Source organism: Barbatula barbatula (assembly GCF_947034865.1).
Source record: "Barbatula barbatula genome assembly, chromosome: 11".
NCBI lineage: Eukaryota > Metazoa > Chordata > Actinopteri > Cypriniformes > Nemacheilidae > Barbatula > Barbatula barbatula.
The window spans coordinates 5,753,645-5,773,869 of record NC_136774.1 but is presented as its reverse complement, the minus strand read 5'-3'; the positions used below and the strand labels follow the sequence as shown (position 1 = coordinate 5,773,869).

The 20,225-nt window shown below is 38.9% G+C and overlaps 1 protein-coding gene across 1 annotated transcript in view; it reads left to right on the top strand.

Annotated features, from left to right (window-relative positions):
- Positions 1–5,757: 5,757 nt before the first annotated feature.
- bmp1a (bone morphogenetic protein 1a) overlaps positions 5,758–20,225 on the top strand; it is a 51,627-nt gene continuing 37,159 nt past the window's right edge. Inside the window, exon 1 of the mRNA XM_079466708.1 lies at positions 5,758–6,197. Within this exon, the coding sequence (XP_079322834.1) occupies positions 5,774–6,197 (424 nt within the window). The 5' untranslated portion in view covers positions 5,758–5,773. The remainder of the gene's footprint in view (positions 6,198–20,225) is intronic.

The window sequence follows — 20,225 nt, the reverse complement described above, 5'->3', positions numbered from 1 at the left end:
TTACAATACAGTGCTGTGTAGATGTCTTAAGGTTACCATTAGGTTTCAGCAAAGGTATAATGTGCCCATACTGTATAACTATATCTTAGCCTCGAAAAACAACCAGAAACTCAATGAGTATAAGGTTTAAAGCAATGATTTATTATCAATAAAAGTTTGAATTTTAAATTCAGAATTAAGTGACTATGTTCACTGAGTTCTAAGGTACAGTTATCACTGTTTACATATTAGATTAAGTCCCACTTGTGAGGTGCTCATTTTCCAAATATTATTGTCTGCAGGACACTTACTGCCCCTCTTAAACCTTGACAAAGGGAATATTAAGTAATTACAACAAAATGCAGAGAGCATCCCATCAATTTCTAGACTGTGTACAATCTCTACCTTCTCACAGGGATGCTCGTCATGTGGACGTGCGATATAAAAATGAAGAAAAAAGAATAAAGTTGAAAGTTAAAGCTGAACATCCAGCCAGTGGAAAAAGATGCAATCATCACGGAAGAGATCGGGAGCATAAGAGGACGAGCGACCGGACCGTCAGTGAGAGAGGACCAGGCCTAGAGTTTGTGTTTGTGGTTTTAATATGTATGTATGTATGTTTGTTTGTTTATTTTATTAAAAGGCTTTTCACGTTCGCCGGTTCCCGCCCCCTTCCTGCCTTTTATGGATCTTGTTACAGTATGCTTTCAGCAGCAAGCGGCTTCAACCTATAACAAAATCATTCGGTAGCACTTCAGTATAAGGGGCAATTCTCACTATTAACTAGTTGTTAGTAGCATGTCTATTATTGGGATATTGGCTGTTTATTAAGCACATATTCTGCATGACTATATTCTACATCGCTAATCCTAGCCAATCCCTAAACCTAACAACTACCTTTATAACTATCAATAAGCAACAAATTAAGAGTTTATTGGGAGAAAGTTGTAGTTAATGGTTTGTTAATAGCGAGAATTGCCCCTATGTTGAAGTGTGACCAAAAGCTTTTATTAAACTTAAAATGGAAAAGTTAAAAATTAAAGCTTCAAAAGATGCCTGTTTAATTGTCATAAAAAATCAACTTAATGCCCCATCAGTCCTTCTCTACAACCATCACTGGCAGCCTCTCTCTCCTCAGGCAGACAATATAACACACAAGCCATCCCATTTTACCTTGCCATTTGTATTTATTTATATACTAGATATTTTTGGCCAGTATAATTGTTTGAAATTGTTCTGTTTCTAGCTATTATCAATTTATTTGGGAATGCTGAGTTTAAACTTTGACATTAGTTTATACACATTTATATCAAATGGATACAATCTAACAGATGTTAAACAGATTTTAATTTTACAGGTAATGGTCTGTATTGTTTCACAGAATTTTTCATTTTTTCATTACACAGTTAATGCCTGTTATTTTACAGTTTTTGCTGTAATAAAACAATAGTTATATTAAAATTACAACAAATTAACCATCATTTACTATTACTGAAATATTATGTTTTTAAAAGCAATTTAAAGTATTTTTAGGGTTCCAAAAATGTTATTAAGTAATAATTTATACGTTTTCTCTACGCTAATTGTTAGCATTCTGCTGTTAAGCGTGTAGGCCTAACACTATTGTAAAGTTAGCTATGGTAAGCTAAGGAGTGACTTTAATGTTAGTACAGATAATACAGTAATTCGTGTTCTGAAGAAAAAATCGTTATCGAAATGTATTTTCCGATCCAGAAAGATGATAAAAGGATCTAAGTTTTTCTCTATCAATTTTGCTATAATTTTATAGCAATACTCTAGAAAAGCTTAATTTTCTTGTTAATGTTTTGTATATCTGTCTGTGGAACTGTTGCGTTGTGTGTGTAAATCTAATAAAACTTCTTTTAAATATTTTATTTTCAGGTTCTGCTTGTGCTAATCCACCCCAGATTACCATGGATTGTTTATAATCTACAATCTACATTGCCAAAAATGGACAAGGTATTTGATTCCATACGATTGCTTTGACAGTGGCAATAAATTAAGTGTGATCGACACTGTATCATTTTCCGATAATATCCATTATTATTCATTTTTTTATTCTTGTTGGCCCACTGCGACTGTGCAAGACAGGTTATTGCAAAAGTAACTCTTGGGAGGTTTTGCTAAAAGAAAGTAAACTAAAGAAAGTTGTATATTGTACATAGAGATTTGCAGTCAGTCTAAGTATTTTGCCGCGACCGTTGACAAATTTTTACCCGATGCCATCTAAGATGTACTTTTTCTTTCTTCAGTAGATAACTTCAGGATTTTTTTGAAGACATATAATGACAGTGAGCGGATATAAACATACTTTTCAGAAGCCTGACATTCATGTTTAAAATTAAAGCATTTTTCTGAGACACAGAATTATGGGTTTTCATCATCTGTAAGCCATAATCATCAACATTTCAAGAAATAAAGGCTTGCTATATTTCACTGTATGTGTAATGAATCTATACAATATATGGGTTTCCCTTTCTGAAATGGGTGACAAAATATATTGACCTTTTTCACGATATTCACATGTGTACTTAGCTTGCATTCCCACTGTCAAGTGACCATTTTATAAATATATATTTTTGCATTTCCCCAAAGTGTATTTTTCTGTTTCATTGAATGTAAAAAGTACTGTTTTTTAATATTGTGTTTTTATTTTACATGTGAAGAATTTAACAGGAAATGATTGTAGGCCTGGGACCTGAGCGTTTTATTATAGACCTTTTTTAATGTAGCTACTTTTGGTGCATTTTAATAATATATATCTCCATTACAGCTGGTAAATGATCAGACATTTTGTTTTTGTAAGTAGTTTATAAGATATTATACGTTTAAAATGTTTTTTTTACTGTGTAGATTGAAAGAGAAGCTTCAAAGAATTACTGAAAAATTCCTAAATTTACAGAGATTACTCTGAAAACAAGTTGCTTTTATGATGAATTTTTATATAATTTTTAGTTTTTCCAAAGTTAAATGAGCAATTATCATCAGTGCTAGACTGTAATTTAACAAATTTTCACTGTGAAATTGGCTCTGTATTTTTAGTTTATTTCATGTAATTTTGTGAAACAGGCATTTTCCGTAACTTTACAAAAAATAGTATCTCTGCTGCCAGACTTATTTTAATAACTGTTCATTTTTTAACAGTTTTTGTTTAGGAAACATATTCTCCTTCATGGGTCTTCAGTACCATATATTCCCATGGGGAAGTTGCTATTAAAGCCGTGTCCTGGTTTTCATTCATCTCTCTTATGGGCGAAATGAAAATGATTTGATATAATAGGGCCATTATCTCATATCCAGTCTCTCTATACATTATGTCTAATGGGCTCAATGGGGTCATCTTTCATTCTTTAAGCAGGACAGTCCACAAAAAGGTACAATATTTCTCTTTTGGATTATAAATCCAAAGGTTGACATGAGTAAGTAATTTGTTTAAGATTGTTTTGCATATTGCGATTCAGAATACGTTTAAGAAACACTCAGTCATGGTCTGAGTAAATGAGTTTTTAGAATGAAATATCCCAAAGATGGATTTAAGCCCTAAACTCTCCTTTGGCGTTCAATCCAATATTAGAATTGTACTAATTCCCACAAATGTAAATAGTCAAAAACACGACATTTCCTCCTGACCGCTTGTTTTTGCGAAGAAAAATCTGTTGACGCACTTGGGTCAGCATGTGACATCACAGCAAGCTCAAATTGTTTAGAATCAGTGAGTCATAGAAATGTCAATGACACATATTCAGATCATGATGTTTGTAAAATGCTGTGTTCAATGATGGTATATTATGACCAATATTTCCCAAACTGTTTCCCCCAAAGCTTAAACAATATAGTAATGACAAACATAAGTGACCACTTCGGATGACGTAAACAACGCCGGTCCAGAAGAACTTCCTGTTTCGTTTTTTTAACACACGTTTGAACAAAATACAACCAAATTTAAATGTTAAACATATGTATTTAAGATCGAATTGTGTTTGTAAGATTTGAAAATAAAAGTAAAATCAAAATGGTCTCTGGTGTTTGCATCTTGCAGCTTTAATGAAATGTAAAATAAAAATAATTTAATAAAGCTCCTCAAAATAATTTTATTCATATATTCAATCATCTTAATCAATAAAATAATATTTGTAGATTTATTTATTTTACACCTACATAAATAGATTTTTGAACACACTCCAACTGACTACCAAAAAACATCAGTTGTGTTTATCGGTTAATCTAAAATGACAAAAAGGAACCAAAGGAAATCTTAAAATGAAGAAAACATACAATTGAAATTCATTGTAATGTTGCTATGAAGTCAAAAGCAGTGGTGATCGTCCTTTGAGCATCATCATGATGCGAGTTGGCTCATTTTTTATATTTCTATCAAAAAAGGCATCTGGCATATTGTTTCTGGGATATGAACAAACATTCCAGTAAGCAGCATATCATTATATGCACAATAGTGAAACAACATGACATGTATCCCACCAGATGCATGCAGGGGGAATTCCACTCCAGATGAGTGTTACATGGGCTCAGGCTCAGAGCTTAAAAAATATGGAATTCCCCCTTAAAAGAAAGTAAAAGAAACACTTATTTATCTTCGAAGAACACCAAGGACTTAGATGAGCTGTAAACCAGTGAGAGGAGGCTTCACTATACCGTCTTACGTCTACATTTTATTGGCTTTTAAAGATCTTCAGGAAGACTGTTCTTTGTCACATCTTGACAGGCTGTATAATTGTAAGAACTGGAGTTGGATCAGATGGCTCGAGCGGAGACGGGCTTCTGTTCATTTCATGCATCGTTTTAACATTTTTCTGTTATTAAATTAACAGATCATTTTTGATATAATACAAATAAGTATTTAATTATAGGTATTTCATTTTTAATCATTTTGATTGTCTGCTGGGTCCAAGATAAATCCGGAGGGGCAATGGTCCCCGAGCTGGCACTGACTTGGATTTAATAAATAATAATCATATATATCTGTCCACTTGTGTCTGTGTGATCCATCCATCCATTCCCCAAACCCATTTGTCATGGACTACGGACAGATGGCGGTCATTTTAAAATCAAAGGACCCATGTTTGCAATATTAGACAGAAAAGTTATTGATGACCAGAATGGCAACATTCATCTGAAACAAATGCACTCTCCCACTCGTTGAACACTAACTTCTCACAAAATAATACAACATGCTTTTTGTTAGTATTGTGACAAATGACAGAGTGTTGTTTGTGCAATAAGACGCCGACAATAACATTCATCGCTGTGATATATTTCAAGTATTATATATATATATATCAAGTATTTCTGCTGACACAAATGGGGGGCACCACTCAGCATGTTGTCTAAAATTCTTAAAATAACTTCGCTAATGTGTATTTATGATTTTTATGCATGCACGCATTTAAAAAATAATATGATTTTAAAAATGTTGCATCATTGGAACATTTTTAGAATCATATTCATATGCATGCATGCAAAAAAGTGTAAAACAGACAATTTCTCAGTATTAAAGAGCATCTATTTGATACTTCTTGGTTTTAGAAATGAATGGACAACTACAGACATTGTAACAGTTTGACACTTTTGTCAGGCCAGGAAAGCATTGTGCTACTCCACAGAAGGTCTGCGTGCACGTACACTCAAAACGTGTTAAAAACAACACGTGCTAATGACAACACATCACCACGTGTTAAACGCGTTTGTTTGAGACATTCTCTCCCAAAACGTGCTGAAGACCAAGCCAACCCTGAACGGACAGAGAACACAGGGGATGCGCTCCGTCAGCACAGAGGTATGTCGCGAAGCCGCGCGAGAAGCGCCAACTCTTTCCTCCTTTGCAAAGTTTGTTACCTGCGCAACTGGCGCTGAGCCCGGCGGCGCATATCGCCGCACCGCTATGGGAGCACGGCGCGTTCGCGGAGGCAGAGCCGTGCCTTTAAACCCGCCCTCGAGAGGGATCTCATTTCCCCTAAACCTCCCATTCTCCTCCCTCCCTCCCCCGATCATCTCTCTCCGCCTGTACCTCAATTCCAGCTCCACTATCCCGATCATGGACCTCGCAGCGAGGTGCGCGTTCCTGCTCTCCAGCTTCGCCGTGCTCGCAGCGCTCGATTTGGACGCGATCGATCCCGGCTACTACGTGGAGACCAGCGGCTCCTCAGACGCGATCGACTATAAAGATCCCTGCAAGGCTGGTGAGCACTAGAGTCATTTCTTTTGCCTGCTTTTATTGATGCGAGCTTTCGCGCGAGCCACGTAAAGCTGCCGCGATCACGGTGCGAACTCTAAACTGCGCGACGAGATGACAGCGGAGCCGCGCGAAACAAAACCGCGGTTACCGACAAGAATATACTTCGCTGAAAGTGCAGATGTTGTTGACACAACGGCGTCGCGGAGATACCGCGGTGTTTTGACATCCGACACGAAGATATTCGCAAGGTGCTGTTTTCTTTTGTCACATCCCGGCCGGAAAGTTTTTCTTCGGTGTTTTATTTCGCTTGCGGGCGGTTTTGATTTACGTGCGGATTCTCCACCGCGTGACATTTGTTTATGTGAGGTGGAGCGCCATAAAAAAGTATTTACAAAACTTTTCGTCTTGACTGAGAAACGGTTTCAGGAAAGTTGATGTTTATTTTTCGACATATCGTGCCTTTAGTGTGTGTGTGTGTGTGTGTGTGTGTGGGGGGGGGGGGAGGTATTGTTGATGGACACCCCTCGTTGCCATGTCACTGTCCTAAGTGACGTAGCGACCCGGCCGGTTCGATTTTCCTGCTTAAGGTGCATTATGTCATGCAGCAAGTTGATGACGTTGTTTCCTCATGACGTAGAGCGCAGTGACACAACGGAGCATTTTCCCCCAAAACGTTGAGCCAGTGTACTGTTTACTGCGACTTTGCACGCCGTGACGTTATGTTTTTGTCACGTGACCTCATTACACGTACATTTAAGTCAAAACGTGGTGTTCCGTTTTCATCTCAGGAAAATGCACTTGTTTTGCGCCGTTCAATGTTGCCCATGTTTCGTGCCGAAACAAAATACTTGGTTTAATGTCCCCGATCTACCGGCGAGATCAGACTCGTATACCCACACAGGATAACTGGGCTACCTGACCTGAATTCAACCAATTGGGTATTTTGCAATAATGGCTTGGTCGCTCTAGGGAAGTAATTCATTCTTTACGTCTCAAGAGAAGCAAAGACGATTTTCTCATTTCATGTTGTCAGGGCAGGTGCCCTTATTTTGGAGTTAATGGAGATTCACAGCTGTTTACGAAGAAGTAATGGCCTGACAAATGGCATATCCAAACATTGAATGCTTTAACAGGCAGTTAACCTGTTGTTGACCGATTCCCTGAAAATGTGTAGAGACACTGTGGGTCTGTGCCGCTTTGTTTGTTTGAGCATCATATCTAGCGAGTCAGTGTGGGACTACCTTCTTTAACGGACCAACGACGAAATTCTTTTGCGGATTTTAGCGGGATTACAAACATTGAAAGGTCTCATATAAGATTTACTTAATTATGTAAAAGGTTCTAGCAAAACTGTAAGTCTCTTTAGTCTGTGCTTTGTCCTGTAGTCTCCCTACATGAGGATATCCTGAAATCTGTATTTGACGTAACGCCGTGAAAAATATAATTTAGGAACATTTCAAAGAGTAAGTTAAATGTAATCTTGAGTTTCTAGTGACACGCAATTGGTTTCCATTCTTTTGCCACCTGCTGGGATGTTATTTGATGGCTCCATTGGGTTTAACATGAGCACTATTAAGCGGATGGATTGAAGCGAAACAAAGTTTTTCCAAGCTCAATTCAGTCTCTCTCTCAGGGTTCACTTAGGAGACGTGTCAAATCTCAGAGATCTTGGTCTCTATTAACTCGTCTGGTGCACCGCTCCTCCTCCTGTCTAACTCCCCTTTCTTTCATCTTAGTCTTTTTCACTCTTTCGGGTCGTGCTTTTTTCCTTGTCCTCATTTGCAGCTGAATAAGGCCCTTGGCTGTTCATTTTTACATTTTCACCCCTCCGAGAGACAGACTTTTCTCTTAACAAGTGGCTAGAGGACAATAACACACCCCACCAGCTGAAATTGGTATTCCTGGCAGATTAAGCTGGTTGACCCGCAAAGACCCTGGGGGGCGTCGATCTCATTCGAGGATTAACCTCCTGATTTAGGCTCTCGAGCGACGTTAAGCCGTCGCAATTCAGTTTTTGCGTGCGAATCCTTGCTATCGCATTTCATGCGTCATTCAAGTTAGTTTAGCTCAGGGCACTGCAATTGTCGCAATTTCTCTATATTTATGTTCTTTTTTTTGGTACATTTTGTTTTCGTCAGAAGGAAGTGAGATATTTACACAAGTTGCTGTGAGTCAGAGTTTATTAGCCGGTATTACACGAGACACAGAATACATCCCATCGTTCAGAGATGTCCTCCCAAGTTCATCTCCTACACTTCATGTAAACAAACACAGTTATGTAGTACATCACGGTTAAACATCTAAGCCTCTGATGTCATGAACATGTAAGGACAAACTGTTTTGGCAAAGTGACACCTCAAAGGATGTGATGTCCTTCATTTTGGATGTGGGGAAATTTGGAGATTTGGAGTTCTTGAGAAATGCTGGAGGTTTGTGTTGGCCAATCTTTCATAACCCCAAATATGTAAATCAGTTATGTATCTTGCTCTCTGACCTGGCTGATTGTATAAAACGTGTCAATAGCTCAGAAGAAAGCTAGACTTTCTGAGCAACATTTGGCCTCCATTGCTTTCAGATGTGAGTGGTAGAGGGGGGACGGGGTTTGGGTTCTGGGTTGGTTCTGGATGGGACCCAAATGGCACAGCTGTAGATGACATTATATGAGTAGTGTGGTCTGTATGTACAAGAGACGAGTAGGAACACAGATGTAGTGCTCCCTGTTTACATTTACTTGTAGTAGAACATTCACACTGTCCTATTTTGTCAAACAGACTTAATCTGTTTTGTCTTCAAATACGATGAATTTATTTTTCGTAGTACACACCCTCTGTTGAAGAACACACTGCATAGCCGATATTAAACAGAATTTTTTTATCACGAAGAGCATTTGCAACCAATTTTACCTTCCATAATGTTTAATGTTATTTCGAATGGGTACTGTATAAAAATATGATGGGTCTAGATCTTGTCTTTCAGGAATTGATTGGATTGTGAAAAGTGGAGGCAGACATCGAACATCCTCTTTAAAATTAGGTATTTTGTTCTTGGTTAAAGGATAGTTCACCCGAAAATACAAATTCTGTCACCCTCAAGTTGTTTCAAACCTGTATAAATGTCTTTCTTAGGTTTAACACAAAGAAGGAGGTCAGCAAGTGAGATTGTCGAACACAACATTCTATATTTTGAAGAATTTAGGAAAGCAAACAGTTCTGGGGCACCTTTGAATACTATAACATGTTTTTCTACTATGGTAGTCAATGATGCCACAGGAATCTCAGTTGCTAAAATTCTTCCAGATATCTTTCTTTCTGTTCGACAGAACAAAGACATTTATACAAATTTGGAACAACCAGTGGGTGAGTTATTCATGACAGAAATTTCATTTTTGGGTGGACTATCCCTTTAACAGTTTATAAAACCCGTGTGGTCTAGTTTATGAAAAGAAAGTCGTTTCAAAAGCAGGGCAAGTTGTTACATTTTGATGAAGGATTGAAACTGATTTTTTCGTCTTTTCGATTAATATGCATAGATGCACAATTATTCTTCATAAAACGATGTCTATATTGGGACAATCAGAACTTGTAAAGCAAATTCACCGTTTGAACATTCGCTCTCATCTGTCTTACACATGTTGTCTTAAGTTCGTAATTCACAATCTCCATGAAATCCACCAGACAACAAATATACAGGCAAACCACAAGCTCTCTGCCCATTTAGCCGTCTGTAGCGCTCACATGGCAACTGTTTTCCCCCAGCATTGGTTTTAATAAAGCACTCTTTGACCTGATTCCCCGTTGCACCGCTCACCCAGAAATGTGGTGGCACTTAAATTCTTTCTCTTTTCCTCTTCTGAGTCTGTCTCATAGCTCGACATGGAAAACCACAAGCCCAGTTCAGCCAGAGCTGCCAGCCGAGCACAAGGACTGTGTCAAGCGTGCACGGCTGGTGACATCACACCCTCCCGCAGCTCATTGAAACATTTGACCTTGGGGCGGATTGGTTATTTTGGTGTGACTGATTTAACCTCAAGACAGGTTTTTATTTAATTATATGTGATTACATCTAATTTTGTCAGAAAGGAATGACATTCATTAAAGGTAATGTCATTTTACAAGTAAACCATTATTAGGTTGATTCCCCGGAAAACATTGCAGCTCGATGGCTCGGTTTGGTTTAGCAATCTAACCAGCAAAGCACCAACTAAAGCAATACGTTCCGTTCTGCTTGTCCTACCAATGGCAGATGGAAACTTGATGGAAACGCTAGTATTTCCGTTTGGTGATGCAATACCGCAATTCTTTTTTGGCACATGATTTGGGCGTCAGCTAAATGATTAAATCCATGACAAAACAACTTGGAAGGGTTTTAAGAAAAACTTGAAGAATTCTTTTACAGCAAAGTGAAAATATGCTATAAAAGTGGAGTTTTTAAAATGTGCAACCTGGAAGGCGTCCCGGGACGTTTCTGAGCATCCGTCTAGATAAATTCTACCGTTTGAAAAATGAATGAGTGCCAGTCACGCACAATTACTGCACGCCTCTCAGACAGCGAGGTTCTTTCTTTCACCTAAAGGGATTAGAGAGCGATGTTGCGTAAGATTGGTCTGTCAACATTATTTCCGTAATCCAGCCTCAGAACAACAAATGAAAAAGTTTAATTTCTAAGACCTTGTTTTTCAAGCTTTAGGGTTCACCTAAACTCTCATAGCCTGGCTTATCGCAAACAGACATTTATAACTGTAACCAGCCCAAACATTTCCCCTCAATCCCCCCCGCCTTGCCCTCTGGGTAAAGATCACAAAAACCGAGAGCTAGATTGATATAGCAGAGTGAGAGGAGTTCAGCCTGCCTCCAGACTGTATATCATTCAGTGCATGCCAGCATGGGCCAGTCTTGCAGCCGTTTGTGTCTGTCTGCCAGCTGATGTGACTGCTTCTCATTCAGACTCATCTGGCAGCTCAGCCTTCACTCGAACATCATCCCAAACCACGTCTGAACTCTTTTTTTACCACTGCTTTTGTAAATAATCGAGGTTAAAATTGAACTTTCACTCCCGGCTATGTTATGGAAGTTGGAAGAAAGATGGAGAGTGTCATTTCTGTTCTGTTCTATTGTGTTATTTGTTGAATGAAGAGCCCTGCCCCAACTCATGCCATTGGTTGAGCCATTGATGTCATTGTGTCATGCGGATGATGGTGAATTCAACATTTTTATTCTAATATAGTTGTCGCTACATTTGAGAGATTAAATACGAGGCAGCAACATAGTAGTTTGCTACTAAACTAACTATTAAGTTGATCAGAATTGAGAAAGTGATAAATTGCTTGGCTTAAAGGTCCAGTGTATGAAATTAAGCGACATCTAGCGGTGAGATTCCGAATTGCAACCACCGGCGCACTCCACCCCTCCCTTTCGAAGCACTATGGTGGCTGACAGAGGACTAAGATGTCGTCACGTTTTCTCTTCTTTGTAGAAGGATATAACGTATTTTCGAAACGCGCTTTTGTCTGTTTAGGGCTACCGTAGAAACAAGATGGCGAATTCCATGCAAGGGGACCCGCCATGTATGTGGATAGAAATAGCTTGTTCTAAGATAATAAAAAAACTGTAGTAATGTATATCATAGTGCATTTCTCTCAATAGATCCTTCTTGATATTACACACCTTTAGCTACTGTAACAGTTCTAAAAAGTGATGTTAGTAGTAGAATGGTTGCTTTTAGTTGGCGACTTCTCAAAACTGCAGATATGCTTTTAATAATGTTTAAAACAGCTGACTGAGCCTGTCTGCTGACTGTTAGCACACAGCTGGAGTTTGTTTGACTCAGATAAGAGAAGGTCAGAGGAGGTAAGAAGAGCTTGGAAAAAACACACATCTGTTTTTTATACATCTGCCATTCTAAGAACCTTTAAGTTTAGATTTGGCCTCTTAGGCCTGAAATAACTTCCTGTTTTATCCGTTGTCATATCTGATATATTGTGTGCTGCACTTTGTGTACACCACTGCCTGCCACAAAAAATAGTCAATCCAAAAGTTCATTTTTATTACAAATGATATTATCTGCTATGTCCCTTTTTTCCTCAATGGCAGCATGCACTGCAACTGGTGTGGACTTGACAAGTTAGTGCAAACCTGATGATTCATGTTATCCCAGCATGATTTGAGAACGTTCCAAAATGCATGAATGCTTTAACAGGAGGCAACCTGTATGAGATTTAAAGGGACAGTTCACCCAAAAACGAAGATTCTGTCATCGTTTACTCTCTCTCAGATTGTTACAAACCTGTATAATGACTTTGATCTGCTGAACACAAAGGAAGATATTTGGAAGAATGTCAGTAACCAAACAGATCTCATCCCCCATTTAGTGCCATATATGAAATAAAAACTACCTGAATCAATGTGGGATGAGATCTGTTTGACTTCTGACATTCTTCCAAATATCTTCCTTCGTGTTCAGTAGAACAAAGAAATTCTAAACAGGTCTTAGTTAATAAATGATGACACAATTGTTTTCTCTTTAATATCGTGTCGCAAATGTGCTCACAATAATGCAGAAATGGAAATACACGATAACATTTCTGTTTTAATATTATTACTTTTTCAAAATCATTATAAGGTTTATAGTCAGATTTTTTAATGTAATCTCACACTTTTGCACCTCGATGCATGTGTCCCCATTGGCATCCAGCTTCTAAATGTACCAAGCTCCTAAGCCAAGCGCACACCGTACCATGTCACTGACCTGCAGATCAAATATCCGTCTTTGTGTTTGAATAAAGTATAGCACACTTATCATTCCTCTTAGAATGAATCGCTCTGTTGTTTTCCTTATTTCCTTGAATCGCTTTGGATGAGCAGACCATCTTGCACTCATGAAGCCAACGAGTGTTGAATACCAGAGAGGGAAGATTCAGTCACATAATTCACTAGTACAAGCCTGTTCGTCACCTCCGGCATTACAGCCCATTTGTTCACGTAATGACACAGTAGGATCCAAAAAGAAACCATGAGTCCTCTCGATGTCCTCAGCATGTGTGTATAGAGAGCGTAAACGAGAGTGCGTACGGATGTTTATATGTGTGAGAGGAGAGGTTTATGTGTTCATATACGTGCGAGGAGAGGTTTGTAGGCCGTGGAGGTGTGAGTAGGAGTGAGTAATGAAGTGATCTGAAGAACAAGGCATTGCTTCCTTAGGGAAATGTTTCAGCAGGCTGGAGAGTATTTCCATCCTGTGGGTGTTTCCGTGAGTGTTCTCTCGTTTTGGCCTGTTCTTGGGGTCGCAGGATAACCTTTATTTTTTCTTTAGCACAGTCTCAGCCAACACTTCACCCTTGGAAACAGTTTTCTTGCAGATACAGTATGTTCCCGCACGTCTATGTGCATAAATTACAGGAGGCTATCAATGTAATGTGCCTCTTATATTCTATTCTTTATATCCATAAAACAAGCACGACTGCGAGTTTAAAAAGGTAGCGAGCGTCCGTACTCAATTTACAGTGCCTTCATTTGTCAAAGGTAGCTCTGCTGTTTTCCGAGAAGTGTTCTTGTAAAAAAGTTCAGAAAAAGAGTGTGTTGCTTTAACATAGTCTTTTCAGAGTAAATATTTACGATACACAGTTGAGTCCACCCATTTGTTTTTTACCTCTTAAATGACTTATGGGACATTCACACGGCATGCGGCAGTCGCATCTGTCCAGTTCATTTTTCAAAAGGAAAATGCGGTAAGCGTCAAAACGTCGGGCGGAGCGGAGGCGGTGCTCATGCATCCAAAATCCCGCAACGTCCACGGGCACGGCTCTTTGCGGCATGCGCTGCTGAAGATAAAAAAATTTCATCTTTTTGTGAACGGCAGCCGCGCAGCAATTCCACCACTCACCGTGTACCGCGTGAATCCAGCATTAGAACGTCTTTATTACGTTAGTTGTAGGTCTGCGCAATATATAGAAATGAGTGAAATGTCACAAATGTGCATATCGCAGAGATTTGGAATATTATCATATTTGTTTGTTTTTATGTAAGGGAACTGTAAAATTGTTTACTTTCAGCTTTCTTTTTCCAGTAAGAATGTGAAACGTAAATATATATATATATATTTATATTTATGTAAGCAATAAGATACGAGGCTGTGCTTTATTGTGAATATATCACTGCTTAAGGACGTTGTTAGGCACAACTCAAAGTGGAGTACAAATATTGAAGCTTAGAAAGATGTACCAATACAACTTTCATGAAGTAAAATCACTGAAAGCTTTCCTTCTGCTGGAAAAAATAGCTAACACCGTATCTACACCGGATACAAGAGACGAACGTGTTAGAACCCATTATAATTTAAATTTTTGTCGACACCGGACATGGCGTGTGACATCTTATAAGAACAAGCCGTTTAAGGTGTAGAAACGGTTTTGGGGTGGTTGCTAAGCGTGCGTGGTGATACACAGAATCGTAAAGTTTATCTATATTGTGCAGTTAGTTGATCTATTGTTTTTAAAGTGATCATAAAAATAAATATCTTAAATATCATCGCTCCATTGTTTTAATAGCGACATTCTGTTCATGCACAGCTTGACTACTTGCATTTAGGTGTAGCTTGTACCTTCAAAAGGCATTTGTACAAATGAGCTCGAGTAATAGGCCAGGCGCCGTGTATAGCGTAAGTGTTTTAAAACTTGTCCCCCAAGTCTGGCTGTCTTCATTCTCTGAAGTTTTCAGCTCATTAGCTTCAAACGTCTTTGCACATTGTCTTCTAAATAAAGAGGAGCACCGTGTGACGCATTAGAGAGAACAATATGTTGTCTGGCTGGTGTGAAACAATAACAAAAACCTGCGGCGAACACGCTCCAATCATCTTTTTCACACCTAATTAGTCACGATAATGAGAACGCAAACTGACCATGAAAAGCGGGTGTTCATTGGCTCACCGAGTCAGCGACACCTTTCCCACTTTTACGTCGTTCTGAATAATTCCACCCTTTCGCTTTTGTCAGTGACTTCAGCCGCGAACAAACGTTTCGTGACCTTTCACATGTATTTTAACTCAACGCATGTTGTTTGTTCCCGTGCATAGAACCGTTTGAGGTTCAGTGCAGAGTACTTGGGCTACTAGGTTTAAAAATGCAAATGTAATGTGTGCTTAAGTGCTCAGGTGGTCTTCAGAAGTACCGTTATTTACACATTCAGTCTCGGATCAAAACAAAGATCGGCTTGCACAGGCTTTTACAAATACTAAAAAGAAGACATTTGTACATGAAATTGGTCATATTACCAGCGTTTCCATTCGCCAGGTGTTATTCATAGATGTGTTAAAGAAGTTTGGTGGCCGGTCGGATCAATAGCTCTTTGTAGACACAGTAATTGGTTTGTTATAGACAGACTGACCGCAGCCACTGTTCTGACCCCCTGCTACCCTTATAGCAACTGTTTTCATTTAACACAGACATGCACGTGTTTGTGTGTGTGTGCTTAGTGGGGTTTAATAGGGAACATGTAGTGATAGCTGGGGAATATGTTTTCAAAACATTCTTTAGATAAACAGGGTCTTAGGGTTTAATCTTTGTAATTAATGCCTATTGATAACAGCATTCTTGTCCCGAAGCACGTACCACTTTGTATTTTTATCTAACTTCCTACTTTTATTCCAACATTTTGCAGCTCAAATATATGCATGTTAAATGCTACATACGATAATAATATATGCTAATAGTGCTAAGCACCCTTTTTAATACCTTCAACCTTTAAGGTCCAATCATTTTTTTGTAGGATGTATTGACAGAAATGCAATACAACTATGTCTTCAGGGGTGTATAAAGACTGTTTATCAAGCGTTATGTATTTCCTTAGAACAAGCTATTTCTATCTACATAGTACAGTGCGGGTCCCCTTGCATGGAATTCGCCATGTTGTTTCTACGGTGGCCCCAAATGGACAAACTGCTCTACAGAGTGTGTTTCATAAATACATAATCTCCTTCTACAAAGAAGAGAACACCTGATGAGAACACTGTCGTGCTTCCAAACGGAGGGGTTGAATGAGTCGTTGGTTTGCAATTTGCCACCGCAACGCTAGATGCCACTTAATTTCAAACATTGGACCTTTAAACTCAAAGCAATGTTATGGAGTCTTTGCCAAACCAAACAGACACTAAGCAGGTCTTTGTAATGGGAATATTCCCAAATAATCAGAGTCAGCGACTATATGGCGTGTGATTTGTGACTGAACGTGATGATTAGGGCGCATGATGAACGACCTGTTTGCTTTCCAAATGTCCGGCACCTCTTTGGCCGCGTGCCTTCTGAAGTCTCATTCCCTCCGGCTGTCTCTGTGTCCAGACATTTGAAAACGCAATCCCCCCAGCCCCCACTGCACTTTCATCACACTTTCTGCATCCATGGCCCCCCCTTGACAATCCCTGAAGGCAACACGGCTTGTTAGGGTATAAACCCGGTTCGCCGTTGGTCTGTAGTCTGGTCTAGAACGCAATCTATGATTAACTCTTTGAAAAAGGAACTCGTGGCCTCTGTGGCCTGAGGTTCAAATTGCAGAGTCAGGAAATATCAAGGTAAGCATTTGTTAAGAAGTAACAGCTGGAAGTGTTTTTACAGGAGAGAACAGTAAAGGGGCTCTGGTGTTTATGAGAATCCCATATCCTCGTGATCCTAACGCAAAAGAGTACCACTATCCGAGTCCGTCCAGAGAAAAAAGGGTTTGTGTTTCAAGAAGAGACATGCCATTTTCTCCAGGGAAATGTACAGTTGTTACTGGATTTGTGTGTACTTTTATTCCATTACTCTCAATCAGGGGTTTTTGCTTCTAGAGACCGCCTGTCATACAGAGAATAACTCAAACCAGAGTGAGCTACTTCAGGTGTATTTGACTACGGTTTGATCTATTTTCAGGACTTCAAACCCCTGCTCTCAATCCTCAACCGTTGGACCTTTAGACCTTTGATTGTCTGACCGAATCTCGTGAAAACATGTCAATGTCATATTTCACCACGTAGGCTAAGGAAGTCGAGTAACAGATTATGTATGAACAAAAGAAATAAGATTAGATATAGAAAATGTATATACTGTAGAATATTGGAATATGGATTACATTGTGATGAAAGCTGTCATTTTGTATTTAAGTAATATGAACTTCCCATTAAACTAATCTTCTAGATCTTTTCAATCTCTTCAAACAGTTGTACTATAATATTTTTTTCATGGCATTTTTCTACCTCATTCTATTTACAGTAAACTGGCTGCATGTTTACTTCTGAGTTAAACTTTTACTTCTTAATAGTAATTCTATACTACTGAGAATGAGTAAGTAAGTAAAAATAAATTAAAATAATGTTCTTTAAATTGCTGTTCTTTTCCTTAAAGCTTCCTTAAACTGTTCGCCCAAAAATGAAACTTCTGTCATCATTTACTCACCGTCGAGATGTTCCAAATCAGTTTTTTTTTGTTCTGATGAACACCGAGAAAGATATTTGGAAGAATGTTAGTAACCAAACAGTTCTTGGCCCCCATTGACTACCATAGTAGGAAAATGTCAATGGTAGTCAAAAGTGCCCCAGAACTCTTTGCTTTCCTACATTCCTCAAAAGGTCTTGTGTTTTGTGTTCATCAGAACGAAGACATTTTAACAGATTTGGAAGTACTTGAGGATGAGTAAATAAAGACAGAATTTCCATTTTTGGATGAACTGTATTTCTTGTACCGCTTTAATTCTGGAGTTTAATATATTTTCGTTATACGATTCCATCAAACCTCTTAAAAACAGTACGTAGTAATTAGCACCACTTTAGAGGATTAAGCAACATTATTTACCCAAAATCAACAAGTCCCACTGTGAGTGAATTGTTATTGGCTCGTTGATTTTGCATCACGTAGTAAGTGAAACTACAGCGAGGGTCTTTGCTGAGACCAGCATTCAGCATCTAATAGACAGTCCCTTCATGAATGTGAATTGAGCGTTTACATTTAAGGAGGCGCCGCTGTAGTGGCCGTGACTGGTATTATCATGCGCAGTGGGCTTGTAGTCTAATGTGCGTCTGCATGAAGATCCCTAGGCCGTGCTTTCCCACTGTTTACCTCAAAGATGCTGAAGGGGGAGAAATCTCTCATTTTGTGGGTGGTAACTTTAAGACCTGTCTAGACCTCACATGTTATACCCTCGGGGCTTTAAATAGAAACCAGTTTTGGTGAAATAGGTGCCAGACTGGCTTTGTTAATGGAACTGCCGTTGTATTTGGAGGTGATGGTCGAGATGGGCCCGGCGACGGAAAAGGGCATGAAAGTAAAGAAAAAGGCTTACCCAGCTGGACCTGGTGCTGCGATGCCATTAAAGATCCTCTTCAAAGTATCCAGGCTGAGCCTTCTAACCTATTCAATCTACAGCAGAGATACCGTTGTCCTGTTTTAAAGTATTTTCTTTCCAGCTTCACAGCAAAAATCTGTCCGGATGCTGGACGTTTTGATTGACAGGTATAATTGCATAGCTTAATACCGCTTTACTATCTGTTTGTCTTTATGTGGGACAGTGTATTATTAAAATGCCTGCAGACATAGATGAGAAGGTCAGTTTTGCGACTCTTGGTTTGTTTAGTCTATTACCTTGGAAGGCAGAGTTATACCAATATCACAAAGACAGACAAATCATCAGATCAATGCTCATTTGCGTACATATTGTACATGGTATACATGCTGAATTGTATAATGACATTCGGAAGATGTTTTTTAACCTTGAAATTGTTAAATTTCTGCTTTTTATGTTATATAATAAAACTTATATACATAATGTCATAATACATTACTTTCTTTATCATTTTAGACATTTCTTCATTGTCTGGGCAATATCGTAAAATGTGATAGCACAAGTATGCCAAGCATCTTTTATTTGATGTTTATGATGTCAGTTTGACAATGTAAAACATTCTAAATGTAAAAAGTATTTTTGCTTACATGTTTTTACCTCATAACACACGTGTGGAGAATGGGAACGATTCTGCAGTGTACGTTCCTTGTATGCTTCTGTCCCTTTAAAACTTGATTTTCAAGAGACCGTGCAAATATAATTTTTACGCCATAAACCTATTGATCCGCTAAATCGATTTTCAGATTTAGTTTCAGTCATTTTGTTGCTAACCTATAGATAACGTGGATGTCAGCAACCGACAATGGTTCTGAAGCACCATTGACTGCCATAGTAGGAAATGTGTACATGTATGGAACCACTAGAGGGTGAGTAATTCATGACAGAATTTTCATTTTTGGGTGGAGTATCCATTTAATATCTCACACAAAACCTTACAGACTGGCAGAACGTCCCAGAAATTCCTCCCAATTGCATTTCTTTGTTTTAAACATCAAGTCCATAGCATGCAGTGGTTGCTGAGGTTATTTTGCAGCTGTTATACGTCTTTATGATGAATGGGTCGGGATAAAGACTAACCCCACCAGCTAAATACCAAACCTCAATCTGCCACGCGCTCCTTTATTCCACTTCATAAAAATCACCACCTCTGGTTTCCTGTCATCATTTATAGATCGCTGAAGTTCATCAGTTCACAGCTCTTATGTTCTGACAATATCTTTGACTCCTTGAGGCCCTGTGTGATGAGGTTCTGTCATTCTTTTATCTCAAGCCCTACGCTCTGATAAGCTTTTTCATTTCGGTTTATAGAAAGCATGAGGATTTGGATTTTTCAGGTGAGGAAATCGAGGTTGTGAGAGGGAGGGATTAAAAGGGTGTCCCCAGTGCCACCACCGCGGGACGAAGAAATCAAACAAGGGAGGCTGAGCTGCTGTAGTGCACTTGTCCTCACTAGCCTTGGGATCTGATGGACTAGATTGAAAAGCTTGTGGAGATACAGAAGATTGTGTATTTTTCTTTGGAGGGTGAAATTCAGAGTCTCTGGCTGCACGGAAGATAATTTTACGTCTGGCTAGGTCTGTGTGTGCCATGTGTTGCTGGCATTCTCCCTTGAGACAGTGTTGTTGGCGTCGGTGCCTTCGGAGTCCATGTTTCTGAGATCAGAGGTTTTGTGG